This window comes from Carcharodon carcharias, chromosome 2 (assembly GCF_017639515.1).
Source record: "Carcharodon carcharias isolate sCarCar2 chromosome 2, sCarCar2.pri, whole genome shotgun sequence".
In the NCBI taxonomy this organism is placed as follows: domain Eukaryota; kingdom Metazoa; phylum Chordata; class Chondrichthyes; order Lamniformes; family Lamnidae; genus Carcharodon; species Carcharodon carcharias.
In genome coordinates, this window is record NC_054468.1 from 129,293,691 (window position 1) to 129,314,074 (window position 20,384).

The following is a 20,384-nucleotide window of genomic DNA, read 5'->3' on the forward strand; positions in this document are numbered from 1 at the left end:
GCTGAATATGAAATAACTAAGCAGTGTTAACAGTGCATCAGTTACCTGAACATAATATAACTGACCATTGACAATGAGTCAGTTACCTTAACATGCTCAAACTGACCTTTAAGAACAGAGCATTAGAGAATGTTGGGACTAAGCATTACTAACAGTGTGTGAGATATATGAACACTCAATAACTGATTGTCGATAACAGTACATCAGATACATGAACACTCTCAAACTGACCGTTAGTATAAGAACATTAGATAGCTGAACATACTCAAACTGACCTTTTGCAACAATGTGTCAGAAAGCTGACCATCCTGGACTGAATGTTACTCACAATCTGTCAAATACCTGAACATGATTAAACTGACTAGTGTTAAATGCATTAGATGCCTGAGCATGTTCAAAATAACCATTTGCAACTGTTCATGAAAATCCAAACTCTCTTGAACTGGCCATTGGTAACAGAACCTTTGAATAACTGAACATGCTCATACTGACCATTAGAAAGAGCTTTGGACACCTGGGTACTCAAACTGAGACAGCTTCTCACATATAAACATGCTCCACGATTCAATAAGATCATGGCTGATCGATTTTAACCTTAACTCCACATTCTTCGCTTCCCCCAATAACCTTTCACCTCCTTGCTTATCAAGAATCCATCTACCTCTGCCTTAAACGCATTCAAAGACTTCTTCCATTGCCTTTTGAGGAAGAGTGTTCCAGAGACCCACGACTCTCAGAGAAAAAAATTTCTCATCTCTGTCTTAAGTGGGCGACCCCTTATTTTTAAAGAGTGACCCCTAGTTCTAGATTCTCCCACAAGTGGAAACATCCTCTCCACATCCATCCTGTCAAGACTCTCCAGGACATTATATGTTTCAATCAAGTCATCTTACTCTTCTGAACCCCAGCGGATACAAGCCTAGCCTGTCGTAAGACAACCTGCCATTCCAGGTGTTAGTCTGGTAAACCTTCTCCGAACTGCTTCCAACACATTTACATCCTTCCTTAAATAAGGAGACCAATACTGTACACAGTACTCCAGATGCAATCTCACCAATGCCCTGTATAACTGAAGCATAACCTCCCTTTTGTATTCAATTTCCCTTGCAATAAACAATAACATTCTATTTGCTTTCCTAATTACCTGCAGACTAATCCTTTGCGATTCATGCATGAGGACTCCCAGATCCCTCCGCACCTCAGAGCTCTGCAATCTCTCATCATTTAGATGATATGCCTCTTTTTTATTCTTCCTGCCAAATAGACAATTTCACATTTTCCCACATTATTCTCTATTTGCCAGATCTTTGCACACTCACCTAACCTATCTATATCATTTTGTAGCTTCCTTATGTCCTCTTCACAACTTACTTTCCTACCTTACTTTGTGTCATTGGCAAACTTGGCAACCATACCTTCAGACCCTTCACCCAAATCATTTATATAAATTGTAAAGAGTTGAGGCCCCAGCACAGATTTCTGTGGCACACTACTCATTACATCTTGCCAACCAGAAAATTAGCCAATAATGCCTAATTTCTGCTTCCTATTAGCTAGCCAATCTTCTATCCATGCCAAATACATTACCTCCTACATCATGAGCTTTCATTTTCCACAAGAACCTTTGATGTGGTACCTTGTCAAATGCCTTCTGAAAATTTGTACAATACATCCCATCATTGCCCTTTATCCAGGGCACATGTTACTTCTTCAAAGAACTCCAATAAATTGGTGAAACATTATTTTCCTTTCATGAAATCATATTGACTCTGCCTGATTACCTTGAATTTATCTAAGTGCCCTGTTATAATGTCTTTAATAATAGCTCCTAACATTTTCCCTATACACAGATGTTAAGCTAACTGGTAGCTTCCTGCTTTCTGTCTCACTCCCTTTTTGAACAAAAGAGTTACATTTGCTATTTTCCAATCGAATGGAACTAGTGAATTTTGGAAAAATAAAAATAACGCATCAACTATGTCACTAGCCACTTTTAAGATCCTAGGATGAAATCCATCAGGACCAGGAATTTGTCAACCCACAATTCGCTAAAAACTACATCTCTGATGATTGTAATTTACCTGAGTTCCTCCCTCCCTTCCAATTCCTGATTTATAGCTATTTCTGGTATGTTTCCTGTGTCCTCTACTGTGAAGACGATGCAAAATACCTGTTCAATTCATCTGCCATCTCCTTATTTTCCATTATTAATTCTCCAGACTCACTTTCTAAAGGACCAATGCTCACTTTATTAACTTTTCTTTCTTAAATACCTGTAGAAACTTTTACCATCTGCCTTGATATTTCTGGCCAGTTTTCCTGCATATTTTATTTTTTCCCCTCTTATTAATCTTTGCTGGGTTTTTTTTATATCCTGTCCAATCTTCTGACCTGCCACCCATCTTTGTGCAATTATATGCTTTTTCGTTAAGTTTGATGCTACCTTTAACTTTTTTAGTTAAATGGACGGTGGGACTTTCTCTTGGAATTTTTCTTTTTCGTTGGAATGTATTTATTCTGTGTATTCTGAAAAATCCCCTTAAATGTCTGCTATTACATCTCTGTTGACCCATCCCTTAACCTAAATTGCCAGTTCACTTTTGCTAGCACTGCTTTCATACCCTCTTAATTGCCCTTAATTAAGATTAAAATATTAGTCTTACTCGCCCTTAAACTGAATGTGAAATTCAATCATATTATGATCACTGCTACCTAGGGGGTGCCTTCACTATGAGGTCATTAATCAATTCTAATTAATTCCAGAACACACCCAAACAGGCCATCAGTAACAGTGTATTAGAAAGAAGAATTTCAATAAGTGACCATCAGTAACACTGCATCAGAGACAAGAATAGAATAGAATGAAATGGTTACAGCATAGGAGAAGGCCATTTGACCCATTGTGCCCATGCCGGCTCTCTGTAAGAGCAACTGAGTTTGTCCCACCCACCCACCATTTGAAAAAAAATGTCAAAAACTGGACTGACTGCTGGCAACAGTCTGCTAGATTACTGGACATGCTGAACTAACAGTGCATCAGATACCTGAATGTACTGTAACCAACTTTCAATAACAGTGCATCAGATACCTGAACACACCATAACTGACCAACAGTAACAGTGCATCAGATACCTGAACACGCCGTAACTGACCGTCAGTAACAGTGCCTCAGATATCTGAACACACCATAACTGACCAGCAGTAACAGTGCCTCAGATATCTGAACACACCGTAACTGACCATCAGTAACAGTGCATCAGATATCTGAACACACCGTAACTGACCAGCAGTAACAGTGCATCAGATATCTGAACACACCGTAACTGACCATCAGTAACAGTGCATCAGATACCTGAACACACCGTAACTGACCGTCAGTAACAGTGCATCAGATATCTGAACACACCGTAACTGACCATCAGTAACAGTGCATCAGATATCTGAACACACCATAACTGACCAGCAGTAACAGTGCATCAGATATCTGAACACACCGTAACTGACCGTCAGTAACAGTGCATCAGATATCCGAACACACCGTAACTGACCAGCAGTAACAGTGCCTCAGATATCCGAACACACCGTAACTGACCATCAGTAACAGTGCATCAGATATCTGAACACACCGTAACTGACCGTCAGTAACAGTGCATCAGATATCCGAACACACCGTAACTGACCGTCAGTAACAGTGCATCAGATATCCGAACACACCGTAACTGACCAGCAGTAACAGTGCCTCAGATATCTGAACACACCGTAAGTGACCGTCAGTAACAGTGCATCAGATACCTGAACACACCATAACTGACCAGCAGTAACAGTGCATCAGATACCTGAACACCCGGAAACTGTCATCAACAGTGCATCAGCTTTCTTGACACACCATAACATTATAACCTCAAAGTGAAGGCACCTCTAAGTAGCAGTGACCATAAAATAATTGAATTTCACCTTCCGTTTGAGCGAGAGGAGTGCATTGAAGACTAGTGTTTTAAATTTAAATAAGAGCAATTTTGAGGGCTGGCTAAAGTGAACTGGGAACTTAGATTAAAGAACAGGTCAGTAGAGATGCAGTGGCAGACATTTAAGGAGATACTTCAGAATACTCAGGAAAGATGCATTACAATGAGAAAGAATGACTCTAAGGGAAAGACACACTGTGGCTAACTAAGGAAGTTAAAGATAGCATTAAATTGAAAGAAAAAGCATATAATTTCACAAAGATGAGTGGCAGGTCAGAAGATTGGACAGAATATAAAGAACGAAAAAGAATGACCAGAAGGTCAATATGGAAGGAGAAACTAGAGTATGAGAGAAAGCTAACTAGAAATATAAAAACTGATAGCAAGAGTTTCTACAGGTATTTTAAAAAGGCAAAGAGTAAAGTGAGCACTGGTCCTCTAGAGAGTGAGAATGGGTAATTAATAATGGAAAACAAAGAAATGGCAAATGAATTGAACCAATATTTTGTCTGTTTTCACTGCAGAGTGTACAATAACATCCCAGAAATTAGGGGGTGAAAGGGAGGGACACCAGGGAAAGGATATTGAGAAAATTATTAGAACTAAAAGCTGTAACATTCCTAGGTCCTGATGGGCTTCATCCTAGTGTCTTAAAAGAAGTGGCTGCGGAGATAGTAGATGCATTGGTTTAAATTTTTCAAATTTCCCTAGATTCTGGAAAATTACAAATGTGACTCCTTTATTCGAGAGAGGCAGAAAGCAGGCAACTGCAGGCCAGTTAGCTTAACATCTGTCATAGGGAAATTGCTAGATTCTATGATTAAGGAGGTTAAAGCAGGGCACTTAGAAAATCTCAATGCAATCAGGCAGAGTCAACATGGTTTTATGAAAGGGAAATCATGTTTGACTAATTTATTGAAGTTCTTTGAGGAAGTAACAAGCAACATGAATAAAGGGGAATCTATAGATGTGCTGTACTTAGATTTTCAGAAGGCATTTGACAAGGTGCCACATCAAAGATTATGATGCAAAATAAGAGCTCATGGTGTAGGTGATAACATATTAGCATGGATAGAGGATTGACTAGCTAACGAAACAGAAAATAGGAAAATATGGGTCATTTTTCATTTGGCAAGATGTGAAAAGTGGAGTGTCACAAGGATCAGTGTTGGGCTCTCAACTATTTACAATTTATATCAATGACTTGAATGAACGGGCTGAATGTATGGGTGCTAAACTTGCTGAGGGTGGACCTGATAAAGGTAAACAAAATTATGAAGGCATAGATGGTAGATAGGAAGAAACTTTTCCCTTAGCAGTGGTGTCAATAACCAGGGGACATAGATTTAAGGTAATGGACAGGAGGTTTAGAGGGGATTTAAGGAAAAAAATTTTAACTCAGAGGGTGGTCGGAATCTGGAACACACCACCTGAGGGGGTGGTAGAGGCAGGAACCCTCACAACATTTAAGTATTTCGATGAGCACTTGAAACGCCATAGCATACAGGGCTACAGGCCAAGCACTGGAAAATGGGTTTAGAATAGAGAGGTGCTTGATGGCCAGCATGGACACGATGGGGTGAAGGGCCTGTTTCTGTGCTGTATAACTCTATGACTCTATATCTGTTACTCCGTTACTGATAGTCAGTTACAGTGTGATCCGATATCTGATGCGCTGTTACTGATGATCAGTTAAGATGTGTTCAGATATCTGATGCACTGTAACTGATGGTCAGTTACGACATGTTCCAATATCTGGTGCATTGTCACTGATGTCAGTTATGGCGTGTTCTAATATTTGATGCACTGTTACTGATGGTCAGTTATAGTGTGTTCAGCTTCCTGATGCACTGTTACTGACGGTCAGTTGTGGTGTATTCCGATATCTGATGCACTGTTACTGATGGTCAGTTACGGCGTGTTCCGATATTTGATGCACTGTTTCTGACTGTCAGTTACATTGTGTTTGGATATCTGATGCAACGTTACCCACCCCGTCACACCTGAAGATTCTATGCCCTGGAATATTGAGCTGCCAGTCCTACCCTTCCCTCAACCATGTCTCTGTGATAGTAACAATATCACATCCCCATGTGTTAATCAACGCCCTCAATTCATCTGCTTTATTTGTAAGACTCATTGTGTTAAAATAGGTGCAACCTAGCTTTGCATTATTCCCTTGAGCCTTAACAGGTCTATATTTGCTCTGCCTTCCAGACTGACTTAGTTTCTCTTTTATATTTGGCTGTGCATCGCCCCCTACAGTACCTCCACTATGTATCCCATCCCCCTGCCAAATTAGTTTAAACCCCCCCACCAATAGCATTGCAAACCTCCACGTAAGGACGTTGGTCTTTTTCCGGTTCAGGCGCAACCCTTCCAACTTGTACAGGCTCCACATTTGCCAGAAACAGACCCAGTGACCCAGGAAATTAAAGCCCTCCCTCCTGCACCATCTCTTCAGCCACGCATTCATCCTCTCTATCCTCCTATTCCTATACTCACTAGCAAGTGGCACAAGGAGTAATCCAGATATTACAACCTTTGAGGCCCTGCTTTTTAATCTACTACCTATCTTCCTAAATTCTTGTTGCAGGACCCTCTTTCTACCTATGTCATTGGTGCCAATATGAGCCATGACCTCTGACTGTTTGCCCTCCCCCTTCAGAATGCCCTGCAGCCGTTCTGTGACATCCTTGACCCTGGCACATCATCCTGGAGTTACATTTATGGCCGCTGATGCGCCTGTCTGCAGTCCTCACTATTGAGTCTCCTACCACTATTGCTCTTGCACTCTTACTCCTCCCCCCCTTGTGCAGCTGAGCCACCCACAGCGCTGTGAACTTGGCTCTGGCTGCTCTCTCCAGAGGAACCTTCACCCTCACCACTTTCCAACACAGAAAAATAGTTCTTGAGTGAGATGCACTCTGGGGCTTTCCTGACTATCTGCCTGGCTCCCTTCTTTTGACTGGTGGTCACCCATTCCCTCTCTGACTGCACTTCCTTAAGCTGCGGAGTGACCACATCTAAAAATGCACTAACCACGTAACACTCAGCCTCGCGGATGCACCGATATGTCTCCAGCTGACGCTCAAGCTTCAAAACCCATTGGTCAAGCTGGTGAAGCCGGTGGCACTTCCTGCATGTGGTCATCCAGACTGCAAAGAATGTCTAAGAATCCCCACATGCTGCAGGTCGTACAACACACAGGACTGAGCTCCCTTGCCATACTTTTTATTTGTTTCTAATTAAAAGATTATTTCCTTAAATTTAAGCCAAGTAGAAAACTATTTAGCTTTCCTATAAAAAAATGCTCAGGCTCTTATCTTCTGTCATGTTCCTTTAAATCAGGAAAAAAACAACTTACCCATTACCTGCCAATCAGCTCTCCCTCTTGTCCTGACGTCACACCTTTCGAATTCCAGTGCGGTCGAGTGTCTGGGTGAGAACCAGCTCCTTCACAGGTAAGCTCTCGCTCTTTATACAGCCGCTCCACTCCCTCACAGATAAACTCCCATTCTTTATACAGCCGCTCCGCTTCCTCACAGGTAAACTCCCGTTCTTTATACAGCCGCTCCGCTCCCTCACAGGTAAACGTCCATTCTTTATACAGCCGCTCTGTTCTCACTCTTTTTTATTGTTTTACCTTAATTATTTATTTAATTTCCCCATTCCTTAGGTTGCTAATTTAATAATAATCAAAAAGTGAGTTACTCAGCCGCTAATTTATATCTATAACAAAGCTAAAAGCTGAAATACTCACCAGCCAATTACCTGTCTGCTCTCCTGTGATGTCACTCTTTGTTTTTTCGGTGTTGGTTTGAATCGCTGTTTGGGGGTGGGGGCTTCTGTCTCTCTCCCCCAACTCTTTATTCATTCTCTCTCCGCGTTCTTTTCACCCAGGGCAGCTCTCGCTCCTGCCACTGAACATAGCGTAACTGACCATCAACGTCAGTGCATCAGATATTGGAACATACCGTAACTGGCCGTCAGTAACAGTGCATCAGATATCTGAACACACCGTAACTGACCGTCAGTAACAGTGCATCAGATATCTGAACACACCGTAACTGACCGTCAGTAACAGTGCATCAGATATCTGAACACACCGTAACTGACCATCAGTAACAGTGCATCAGATATCTGAACACACCGTAACTGACCATCAGTAACAGCGCATCAGATACATGAACTCACCGTAACTGACCGTCAGTAACAGTGCATCAGATATCTGAACACAGCGTAACTGACCGTCAGTAACAGCGCATCAGATACATGAACACACCGTAACTGACCGTCAGTAACAGCGCATCAGATATCTGAACACACCGTAACTGACCGTCAGTAACAGCACATCAGATACATGAACACACCGTAACTGACCGTCAGTAACAGCGCATCAGATACATGCACACACTGTAACTAATCGTCAGTAAGTGCATCAGATACATGAACACACCGTAACTGACCGTCAGTAACAGCGCATCAGATACCTGAACACACCGTAACTGACCGTCAATAACAGCGCATCAGATACACAAACACACCGTAACTGAACGTCAGTAACAGCGCATCAGATTCATGCACACACCGTAACTGACCGTCAGTAACAGCGCATCAGATACATGAAGACACCGTAACTGACTGTCAGTAACAGCGCATCAGATATCTGAACACACCGCAACTGACCGTCAGTAACAGCGCATCAGATACATGAACACACCGTAACTGACCAGCAGTAACAGTGCATCAGATACCTGAACACACTGTAACTGACCGTCAGTAATAGTGCGTGGTGCATCAGCTATCTGAACACACCATAGCTGACCGTCAGTAACGGTGCCTCAATTATTGGAACACACCACAACTGACCCTCAGTAATAGTGCATCAGATAACTGAACACACTGTAACTGACCGTCAGTAACAGTGCATCAGGAAGCTGATCACATGGAAAAGGCCCATCAGTAACAGTCGTGCATCAGATATCTAAACATATACTGTAAGTGACCGTTAGTCAGGGCAGTGCATCAGATATCTGAACGCACTGCAACTGACCATTGCCAACAGCACATCAGGAAGCTGAACATGCTCAAATCGAACATTAGTAAAAGCATGTCTGTTATCTGAACATTATTGAGCTAAGCACAAGTAATAGTGCATGAGATACCAGAATGCGGTCAAAAATGACCAATGGTAACAATGTATCAATTACCTGAACACACTTAAAATGACTGTTGGTAACAATGCGTCAAATAGTTGAACATTAAATAACTGACCACTACTAAATGTACATCTGTTACCTGAAACGCACGATTATGTCAGAAACCTGAACACTCTCAAACTGAACACTACTGAGTGTCTCAGATACCTGAACACACTCAAACTGACAGTGTGTCAGATACCTGAACACTCTCAAACTGAACATTACTGACAGTGTGTCAGATACCTGAACACACTCAAACTGAACATTACTGACAGTGTGTCAGATTGCTGAACGCTCTCAAACTGACCATTACTGACAGTGTGTCAGATGGATGAACATATCCAAAATAACAGTTAGTAACCATGTGTCAAATATTTGTTCATGTTTGAACTGAACATTGTTAATAAAGTGTCAGATATCTGAATATGCACTAACTCACCACTGGCAACAGTTGGTTAGATGCCTGAACACACTCAAACTGACCTATAGTAACAGTGCATAAGATATTTGACACTCCTGAACTGACAGTTATGAACTTTGTGAGAAATACCTGAACATCCTTTAACTGACCACAAATAACAGTGTATCAGAATGCTGAGCACACATCAATTGTTAGCAACAGTTGTCAGGAGGGTGAATACTCCTCACTATTAGAAAGTGTGTGTCAGGTACCTGAACATGCGCACACTGACAGAATAGTGTGTTTGCTAACGCAACCATATCATCAACAAGCTAAAGTAAAGCAATTAAATCAAAGAAAGAACAAAGGTGAAAAGGCAAGTGAAGTAGGAAGCTACTTCGAAGTAAATTCTCGAGATTCGCTTTGAGATTCCCTTAATAACATCTGCTGTTCCTGACGGAATTTCCTTTAGTTTGTTTATTTCCCTGAAGGAAATCGCTAAACAATTGAACCTTCCTGAATAACACCCCCTCCCCCAACTCACCAACATTCCCATCATATCCCTCCAGAGTGTGCAGAATGTATCGGGTAGTCCAACTGAGGGGGCCTGAGACTCATGGGGAGTATTTGGGTCTTCATCCATCGCACTGTTCCCCAAGGTCCTCCGATTAAGGGCAGCTTGCGACCTAGATTTCCCCAGGACACACTTTGACCGGATCACACTCCTGCAGTCCCTCTGAAGCTCTTCGCCATTCTTTGCTCCGGCTATCAATCACTGCAACAGACAAATGGCCTCAAAGGGAAGGGAGGAGAAGAAAGTACCAGGCTCTGGTCAGCAAATCCCCAAGGCCTGAGAGGATAGTTCACTTCCCACACTCTGGCCACAGTCCTGCTCTTGCTGCGGCCTCTCTGCCGATTAGGGAAAGCGATGGCACCAGCCGCTTGTCACTTCTCCTGCAATCGCTCTCAAAGTTTCCACAGCACTTGGCCAGATGTCTGGGAGAGCCCAACTCCAACCGAAAACAAGGAAAACTTTCTGCAGTTTGTCAAGAGAGCTCGGCCTGATCCCAGCAGAGTGCACGAGTTTCTGTTAGACCGGGTGACGCTACTGTAGTATAAACACATTCTTTAAAAAAAAAGGTTATTCGACGAAATATTGACATGAAAGGCTCCCCGAAGGTGGTGCAGAGTTTCAGGCACACACCTCCCCTCTCCATAAAGTGAACTCTTCCTACTTCACATGACTGCTTCCCCCCCACCCCTCCCCTTACCAGCACCCCCCCCACCCCACCCGATCCTCCTCCCCTCCCACATCAGCACTTCGCTACAAAAGCTGCTCTGATGTCAGATGCTGGTGGAGAACAATCAGAGTGTGTGCAGAGTGCTGCATCTGTTTGGCCCAGTATTAATGCCATGCATTTAATCAACAACATAACAAAGAAAGTTGCAGCTCAGAGCCAGACTGCACAGTCGAGGCTGCGAACCTCAGGCACAGGGAAACTCACTCTTTGCGCTCGAATGTTTAATCCCCTTTGCATTTTGGAATGGTGACACAGGAAAGCTAAAAGAGTGCATAAAATTATGAGGGGTTTTGATAGCTTCTCCTCGTTTACTCTCCACTGGCAAGGAACGTCGGTAACCAGAGGGTGCAGATTTAAGATCATTGGCAAAAGAACCGGTAGGGGGGGAAGATGAAGAGAATGCCTTTTACACGGCAAGTAGTTATGATCTGCAATGCACTGCCCGAAAAGTAGGGTGGTGGAAACAGATTCAGTAGTAACTTTCAAAAAGCAATTTGTGCTCTCGTGAACAACTTTTCAACAGAGTGTTTGATTTCCTTAAACTTCTCACTGCTAGCTCAACTTAATTCCTTGAAACGCTTTGCCAGAAAGTAACACTGATTTTTTTTTTCAACTGGCCAGATCCTTCCTTTATGGTTTCTGAACCGACCCTTGTGATTCAGGCCGAATCCTTCAAATGGACTCCGAATAATGAAATGGAGAATTGGAACAATCAATTGTGAAGAGACTGAATAGTCTCGCTGTGTTGCTTTGAGTGTAAATTATCCTTGTCTGCAGTCTATCTCCAACTGAATATTGAAATAAAATTGGTACAAAACTTAAGGCAGTAGTCATTTTTAAAAATTCCTTTTGCACTGTGGCTGGGTTTAAAGAACTATCAAGTGACATCAGACAGAAAGCAGCACTTTTCTACAGCTTTAAGAAAAATTGCGAAATAAAAACTCAACATATTTGAAGAGTCAAAAAGCAACTTTTGAAAAAGGTCTATCCATAGAATGGCGCACTGGACTGTGCATCAAACTTTAACCTGCATTCTTCCCAAACTGAATAAACAGGTAGAACAACTTCAAGCCTGAACTGCCAGTTCTTGGATCATCTGACCTTAAATATGCTCTTATTTGGCCCAGTGTCATATTCTGTTTTACAATGCTCCTGTGAAGTGCCTTGGAATGCACAATATAACTATAAATCATCGCTGTTGCTGCAAAAACAGCTGAAATGAGTAACTAATTAAAAAATGCAAATCATGTCTCTTCAGATCGTACAAATCTTTCGCCTTTTACTAAATATTTCCGTGGAGAGGAGCACTCAGTTTAAATTAATGTTTTGTGGCCCTGCTTTAGTGGGGCTGAAAAAAAATACGCGGCAGAAATATGCAGAACATGGAAAATTGTTACAGGACCTAACTGTTGCTTGGGAGATATGCAGTCAGTCATATATGTTAGCTTATCACTTTCTTGGAGTAAGCTTACCATGTGACATCACGAAAGACAGGACTCCAGCTATTATGGTGCAACTCTTCCTCTGACTGGCAGCATGTAGCGCATACACCTGCAGTCCTTCAAACTTTAGTTAGAAGTCCATATCGTGTGAAACTGTACTGAGCACTGAAGAGGGATTAGTTCCCAACAGTCGAAACAAAAGTCCAGATGATCCGCAATCCAAGAAAACAGCAGTTCCCCTTATTTCCCCAAACTGTAATCTTTTCTCCCAGAAACGATTGTTTGCCTCTACTACAGGCACACTTTTGGATAACTCGCCCTTCCCTTTCCAGAAAGCCCTTCCTCTTCTGGTGTCGACGTGATTTCCACCCTTGCTCCTTTCAACACCAGAATCAGCTGTTGCTAACAGCAACCCATGGCTGAAAATTGGCACCGTGACAGCTATAAACTCACCTCCCAACCCTGCAGCAAGTACGGCTCCACACCTACTGAACAATAAACATTCTGTACAAGCAGGCACCAAGCTGCAAATCTGGCGCAATCTCTCTCTCCTAACAATTAATCTCAAAGTCACTACAGATTTATCATAATACCTGGCTTTAAAGGTACAAGGTAGCAGAATGGTACACCATGCAAGGTGTTATACCCTGTTCATTCTAAGACTGTGTTATTATAATTCTATATCTATAGATTAAATATACAGAGAAATGAGGCATTCAGCCCAACTGTATTTATGCTCCATCTGAACTTCCCCTCACCTTGTTTCATCTCATCCTATCAACCACAATAATAACCAACTGTATTTATAAAGTACCATTGTAATACATTCCAAAAGGTTTCATAGAAGGGCTATCTGAGAAGTTGGACACCAAACCACATAAGGAGATAGTTGGGCACTGGGATAGGACAGCACAGGAACAAGGAAGAGGATTCGTAAAACCATCAGTTCTCAATTACCTGCTCACTCAGATATCTATCCAATACGCCTTTAAATCTTTTCATATAGTGTGTTCCACACTTTCACCAGCCACTGCAGCGTCAGCTGTCATTCAGTGGCTGCACTCCTACTTGTAATTTAATAATAATAATAAATGTCCTGTACCAGAGACTTGAGCATATAATCTCAAGGCCGACATTCCAGTGTAGTAAAGATTCCAGGGCAAAGTTTTGAAGAAATTTTCTGTTGTGTCCTGGCCATTATTTATCCTTCAACCAACATCACTAAAACAGATTATTTGGTCATTATATCATTGCTGTTTGTAGGGCTAGGCCAAGTGCAAATTATCCACCATGTTCCCTACATTAATGCCAGTGGCTACTACATTTCAAAAGCAAGAACTTCATTGGCTGCAAAGTCCATTGGGACATCCTCAGGTTATGAAAGGCAGTACTATAAATGCAAATCTTTCTTATTTTCCCTCATTGTGCATACCCTTTAGGGCCCTCTCTATCTTCAAGGGCCCAGAAACACCTGTGCTTCCCATTCTTTTGAGAAGGATCCCACCGGGATTGCAACACATGGAACAAACTTTTAATATGTATCACACTAATCAGCTACCTGATAGCATTACGGAAGCATCTTCATCATTTGGACTGCAGAGGTTCAAGATGACAGCTCACTATACTCCTCGAGGGCAACAAGAGGTAAGTGATGAATGCTGGTTTTGCCAGTGATGCCCACATCCCCAGTTTATTTTTAAAAAATACTAGCTCCATAATGAGGGAATTTCAGCTGTATAGCTTGAGTTTAATTATTCACAATTATTCACACTGCATGGGTCTCAGGAAAATTGTTCTCCAAAATCACAGAATGCAACAGTGCGGAATCATCAATTGTCTCAGCACAACAAACCATCAAATGTGGCAGCACAGTAATATGAAAAGATACATGCCTAGCATTTCTTCTGCATGAGATTAGAGAGATGCACAATCTGGGCTCAAACAAATTCACATGGCTTCAAAGGTCATAGAATTTTGAGCATAAGCAAGTTGCATGCTACTAAAAAATGGTTGCGACTCCTCCAACTTTTATGTCCATCTATCAATCCAAATTTACCATCCAAACCAATCTGCAACACTGCTGTGTACCCAAAAATATGGAAAATTACCCAGGTATGTCCTGTCCACAAAAAGCAGGACAAATCCAATCCAGCTCTCGATCATCAGCCAAGCAATGGAAGGTGTCATTGACAGTACTATCAAGTGGTACTTACTCAGCAATAACCTGCTCACCGATGCTCAGTTTAGGTTCTGCCAGGGGCAGTTGGCTTTAGATCCCATTACTGCTTTGGGCCAAACATAGACAAAAGAACGAATTCCAGAGTTGAGGAGAGAGTGACTGCTCTCGAAATCAAGGCAGTCTTTGACTGAGTGTGGCATCAATAATCCCTATAAAAATTGAAGATGGGAATCAGGGGAAACTCTCTACTGGTTGGAGTCATATCTAGTGTAAAGGAGGATGGCTGTGGCTATTGGAGGCCAATCAACTCAGCCCCAGGATATCACTGAAGGAGTTCTTCAGGGTCATGTCTTAGGTCCAAACATCTTCAGCTGCTTCATCAATGACCTCCCCTTCATCATAAGGTCGAAAGTTGGGAGGTTCGCTGATGATTGCACAATATTCAGTATGATTTGCAACTCCCCAGATACTGAGGCAGTCTGTTTCCACATGCAACAAGACCTGGGTAATATTCAGGCTTGAGCTGATAGGTGGCAGAGAACATTCACACCACACAAGTGCCAGGCAATGAACATCTCCAACAAGAAAGAATTTAACCATCTGCCAATGCCATTAAATTGTATTACCATTGCTGAATCCACCACTAATATCCTGGGGTTACCATTGACCAGAAACTTACCTGGATTGGCCATATAAATAGTATGGCTGCAGAAGCAGGTCAAAGGCTGGGAATCCTGTGGTGAGTAACTCGTCTCCTTATTCCCCAAAGTCCGTCCACCATTTACAAGACACAAATCAGGAATGTAATGGAATATTCTCCACTTGATTGGATGGATGCAGCTCCAACAATACTCAAGAAGCTCGACACATCTAGGGCAAAGCAGACCACTTGATTGGCACCCCATCCATCACCTTGAACATTCACTCCTGCCATTGGTACATACTGGCAGCAGTGAACACAATCTACAAGATGCAATAGGGATAGATTTGAAAAGTAGGGAAATGATGTTATAACTCTATCGAACCTTGGTGCAGCTACCACGTTTGATGGTTTGTTATGCTGGGGCAATCGATGATTCCGCACTGTTGCATTCTGTAACTTATGGAGAACAATTTTCCTGAGACCCATGCAGCGGGAATAATTGTGAATAATTAAACTCAAGCTATGCAGCTGAAATTCCCTCATCATGGAGCTAGTGTTTTAAAAAAATAAACTGGGGATGTGGGCATCACTGGCAAGGCCAGCATTCATCACTTACCCCTCGTTGCCCTTGAGGGGTATGGTGAACTGTCATCTTGAACCTCTGCAGTCCAAAGGAGTGCAGCTCTGGTCATCATATCACGCAAAAGATTTTAGGCACTGGAGACAATGCAGAGATGATTTGCAAGGATGATATCAGAAATGCATAGGTATACATATCAGGAGAGGATGTACATGCTAGGTCTCTTCTTGCTTGAAAAAAAGACTAAAGGGTGACCTAATAGAGATCTTTAAAATTATGGAAGGTTCTGATAGAGTGGATGCAGAGAGCAAGTAATTAGCAAAGCTAATAAAATGTTATCATTTATTGCAAGAGGATTTGAATACAAGGGTAGGGAGGTTATGCTTCAGTTATACAGGGCATTGGTGAGACCACATCTGGAGTACTGTGTACAGTATTGGTTTCCTTATTTACAGAAAGATTTAATGCATTAGGAACATGAGCGATATGGGGATAGTATGAGGAAAGGCTGGAAAGGCTAGGCTTATATCCACTGGAGTTTAGAAAAGTAAGAGGTGACTTGTTTGAAGTATATAAGGTCCTGAGGGGACTTGGCAGGGTGAATGTGGAGATGATGCTTCCTGTTGTGAGGGATTCTAGAACTCGGGGGTCACTGTTTCAAAATAAGGGTTGTCCATTTCGGACAGAGGTGAGGAAACATTTTTTCTCAGGGATTGTGAGATTATGTAATTCTCTTCCTCAACCACCTTTTTGAGGAAAGTCCTTGAACATCTTTAAGTCAGAGGTAGATAGATTCTTGATAAGCAAAGCAGTGAACAGTTATTGGAGGGGTTGGCAGAAATATGAGGTTAAAATCAGATCAACCTTGATCTTATTGAATGGCGGAGCAGGCTCGAGGGGCCAAGTAGCCTTCGCCTGCTTCTAATTCATATGTGGAATGTTTCCTTTTGTGGGAAAGGGCATAACTAGAGGCCATCAATTTAAGACAGTCAACAAGAAACCCAGTAGGGAATTCAAAAGAAATTTCTTTACCCATAAGATTGGTAAGAATGTGCAAGTTTCTACCATGGGGAATGGTTGAAAGGGATCGTATAAATACATTTAAAGGGAAGCTAGGTATGAATGAGTGGGAGAACGAAATAGAGAGTAATGATGATAGATTTAGATGAGGAAAGATGGGAGAAGGCTTGAGCGGAGTGTAAACACCAGCATGGACTGGTTGGGCCAAATGGCCTGTGCAGTACGTCCTATGAAATCCACTAGGGTAACTCACCATGTGTCCTTTGACTACCACTTCCAAACCCACAACCTCTGCCACCTAGAAAGGCAAGGGCAGCCACACATGGAAACACCACCACCTGCAGGTTCCTCTTGAAGCTGCACACTATACTGACATGGAACTATATTGCCATTCCTTCATTGTTGCTGGGTCAAAAACCTGGACCCTCCCTTCCCAACACTGTGGATATACCTGCGTCTTCTTCTTAGACAGTCGCTCTGGAGCAAGGGTGGCTTGTTTCCACGCCAATTCGATGGGTTCTGAGATGGCTGTTCAGTCCAATGTATGATTTGCCGACGCGGGACAGATGGTGCTTGAAAGGTTGGGTAAATGGGTTGTTTGGAGGCTTGTGCCTCCAATGCCTTGACTTTGCTTTTGTGTGTTCCCAACCAAGTATCTCAATGTGTTTGGTGCCTTCTTTGGAGCTGACTCCATTTTTGTTGGTCACAAGCCATGGTCTCCCATGTGTTGACAGGTATGTTTGACATCTTCGGGGCTGCTTTGAGGACACCCATAAAGTGTTTCCAATGTTCTCCTGGAACCTACACCACATGGACTCCAGTGGTTTAAGGTGGCAAATCTCTGCCACCTTTTCAAGGACAATTAAGGATGGGCAACAAGTGCTGGCCTTGCCAGTGACACATCCCATGAAAGAATAAACTCTGCCCACATATCTGGTTGCACTTGTTCTTGAGAAGAGGTGGGGGGAGGCCATCTCTCAGCACTCTAGAACATATAATCTAGACTGATTCTTATAGTGCAGCATCCACTGCTATCTTTTAGGTGAGATAATAAATCAAGGCCCCAACGGTCCTGCTCGCTGGATATAAAAGATTCCATTGCACTGCTTGAAGTCAGAGCCAGGTTTGTGGCATCATAGGCAGTTCTGCTGTACAAGAGGGGAGAAAGTAGAGGGGAAGAGCAGTAGTAATAGGGATTCATTAGTTAGGGGAACAGACAGACGTTTCTGTGGATGTTGACGTGACTCCAGGATGGTATGTTGCCTCCTGTGGTGCCAGGGTCAAGGATAACAGGACATTCTTCTGGGGAAGGGTGATCAGCCAGAGGTCATGGTCCACATGGTGCCAATGACTTAGATAGGAAAGGGGATGAGGTCCTGAAAGCAGATTTCAGAGAGCTAGGAAGGAGATTGAAAAGCAGGATCTTTAAAGCAGCAATCTCAGGATTACTCCCAGCCCCAAACACAAGTGATGTAGGAATAAAAGAATTGAACGAATAAACAGGTGGCTGGAAAGCTGGTGTAGGAGGGAGGGTATATGATTTCCGAGGTATTGGAACCAGTTCTGGGGTAGGTGGGACCTGCACAATCTGGACAGTCCATACCTGAACAGGGCTGGATGAATATACTCGCAGGGAGGTTTGCTAGTGCTGTTGGGGGTAGTTTAAACTAGGCTGGCGGGGGATAAGAACCTGAGGGCAAATTCAAAGCAGCGAGCGGGAGATGGCAAATTAGTGAGTGACTCTGAAAGACAGAAGCAGCACAGGTTAAAAAGTTTACAGCACAGAAATTTGGCAGCATTAGAAGGTATATTTGTAAATGCAAGGAGCATAGTAAATAAATCCGATGAGCAGAGGGCACAGACAGACACATGGCAGCATGATATCATCGCTATAACAGAAACTTGGCTTAAGGAGGGGAAAAAATGACAGTTCAACATCCCTGGATATAGAGTTTGCAGGCAAGATAGGGAGGGGGATAAAAAAAGGTGGGGGTGTAGCATTATTGGTTAAAGAATCAATTACAGCTGAGAGGAGGGACGATATACAAAATGAAGCATCAAATGAAGCCTTTTGGGTTGAGCTCAGAAATAAAAAAGGGGCAGCGATACTGCTAGGAGTGTACTATAGACCCCCAAAAGTGGAGAGGAGTTAGAAAAGCAAATATGTAGACAGAATTCTGAGTGCAAAAGTAATAGGGCAGCAATCATTGGGGACTTCAACTACCCTAATGTCAACTGGGATACGAACAGTGTGAAGGGCACAGAGGGCGCAAAATTCTTGAACTGCATTCAAGGGAACTTTTTTAGCCAGCACATAAGCCCAACGAGAGGGGGTGCAATTCTAGATTTAGTCTTAGGAAATGAAGCTGGGCAAGTGGATGAAGTCGCAGTGGGAAACCATTTTGGAGATGGTGACCACAATATAGTTAGATTTAGCATCATTATGGGAAAGGACTAAAATAGAACAGGAGTAAAATTTCTAAATTGGGGAAGTCAAATTTTACAAAGCGGAGAGGTGAACTGATGAGAGTGGACTGGATACAGCTATTGGAAGGGAAAACTGTCAAATCAGTAGGAGATATTCAAAGGCGAGATTCCACAGGCACAGTGTAGACTTGTCCCCACAACAAAAAGAGTGGTACTGTCAAAACTAGAGCACCCTGGTTATCTAGGAGCATACAGGCCAAGATAAAGCAGAAAAAGAAAGTTTATGACAGTCACAAAAGACTTAATGCTGTAGAAAGCCTAGAGGAGTATAGAAAGTACAGGGGTAAAGTAAAAATGGAAATTAAGAAAGCAAAAAGAGGATACAAAAAATATTGGCAGGTAAAATCAAAGATGTTTTACCAGTACATTAAGGGCAAGAAAATAACTAAGGAAAAGGTAGGGCCTATCAGAGATGTACATGGCAATTTGTGCATTGATGCAGAAGATGTGGGCAGGGTTCTCAATAAGTACTTTGTCTCAGTCTTCACAAAGGAAAGGATAATGCAGACATTCTAGTTAAAGAGGAGGAGTATGAAACATTAGATACAATAAGCATAATAAGTAAGGAAGCACTGGAGGGACTGGCATCCTTGAAGGTGGATAAATCACCAGGGCTCTGAAGAAGAGTCATACGGACTCGAAATGTTATCTCTGTCTTTCTCTCCACAGACCTGTCAGACCTGCTGAGTTTTTACAGCATTTTTTTTGTTTTTATTTCAGATTTCCAGCATCCGCAGTATTTTACCTTTAGCACCAGGGCCAGATGGATTGCATCCTAGGCTATTGAAGGAAGCCAGAGAAGAAACAACGGATGCTCTGAGGATCATCTTCCAATCCTCATTAGATACAGGCGAGGTCCCAAAGGATTGGAGATCTGTGAACATTGTACCATTATTTAAAAAGGGGGAGAGGGATAGGCCAGAAAATTATAGGCTGGTCAGTCTGACTTTGGTGGTGGGCAAATTATTGGAAACAATTCTGAGAGACAGGATAAATTGTCACTTAGAAAGGCATGAATTGATCAGGGATAGTCAGCACAGTTTTGTTAGGGGAAGATCGTGTCTTACTAACTTAATAGAAGTTTTTGAGGAAGTAACCAGGAGGATTGATAGGGTAGTGCAGTGGATGTTGTCTACATGGATTTCAGTAAGGCATTTGACAAA

The 20,384-nt window shown here is 42.5% G+C and overlaps 1 protein-coding gene and 1 pseudogene across 5 annotated transcripts in view; one reads left to right on the forward strand and one right to left on the reverse strand.

Annotated features, from left to right (window-relative positions):
• The window catches only part of LOC121270980 (SAM and SH3 domain-containing protein 1-like), a 169,419-nt gene extending 156,808 nt beyond the window's left edge, over positions 1-12,611 (reverse strand). For 3 of the 5 annotated variants that reach the window (XM_041176674.1, XM_041176659.1, XM_041176680.1), the window contains exon 1: positions 7,729-7,855. In XM_041176674.1, the coding sequence (XP_041032608.1) occupies positions 7,729-7,842 (114 nt within the window). In that variant the 5' untranslated portion in view covers positions 7,843-7,855. Of the gene's footprint in view, positions 1-7,728; positions 7,856-10,113; positions 10,674-12,342 lie in introns of those variants that run through there. The other 2 variants (XM_041176687.1, XM_041176668.1) reach the window with 2 other exon arrangements.
• LOC121275492 lies at positions 12,114-12,220 on the forward strand (annotated as a pseudogene).
• Positions 12,612-20,384: the final 7,773 nt, after the last annotated feature.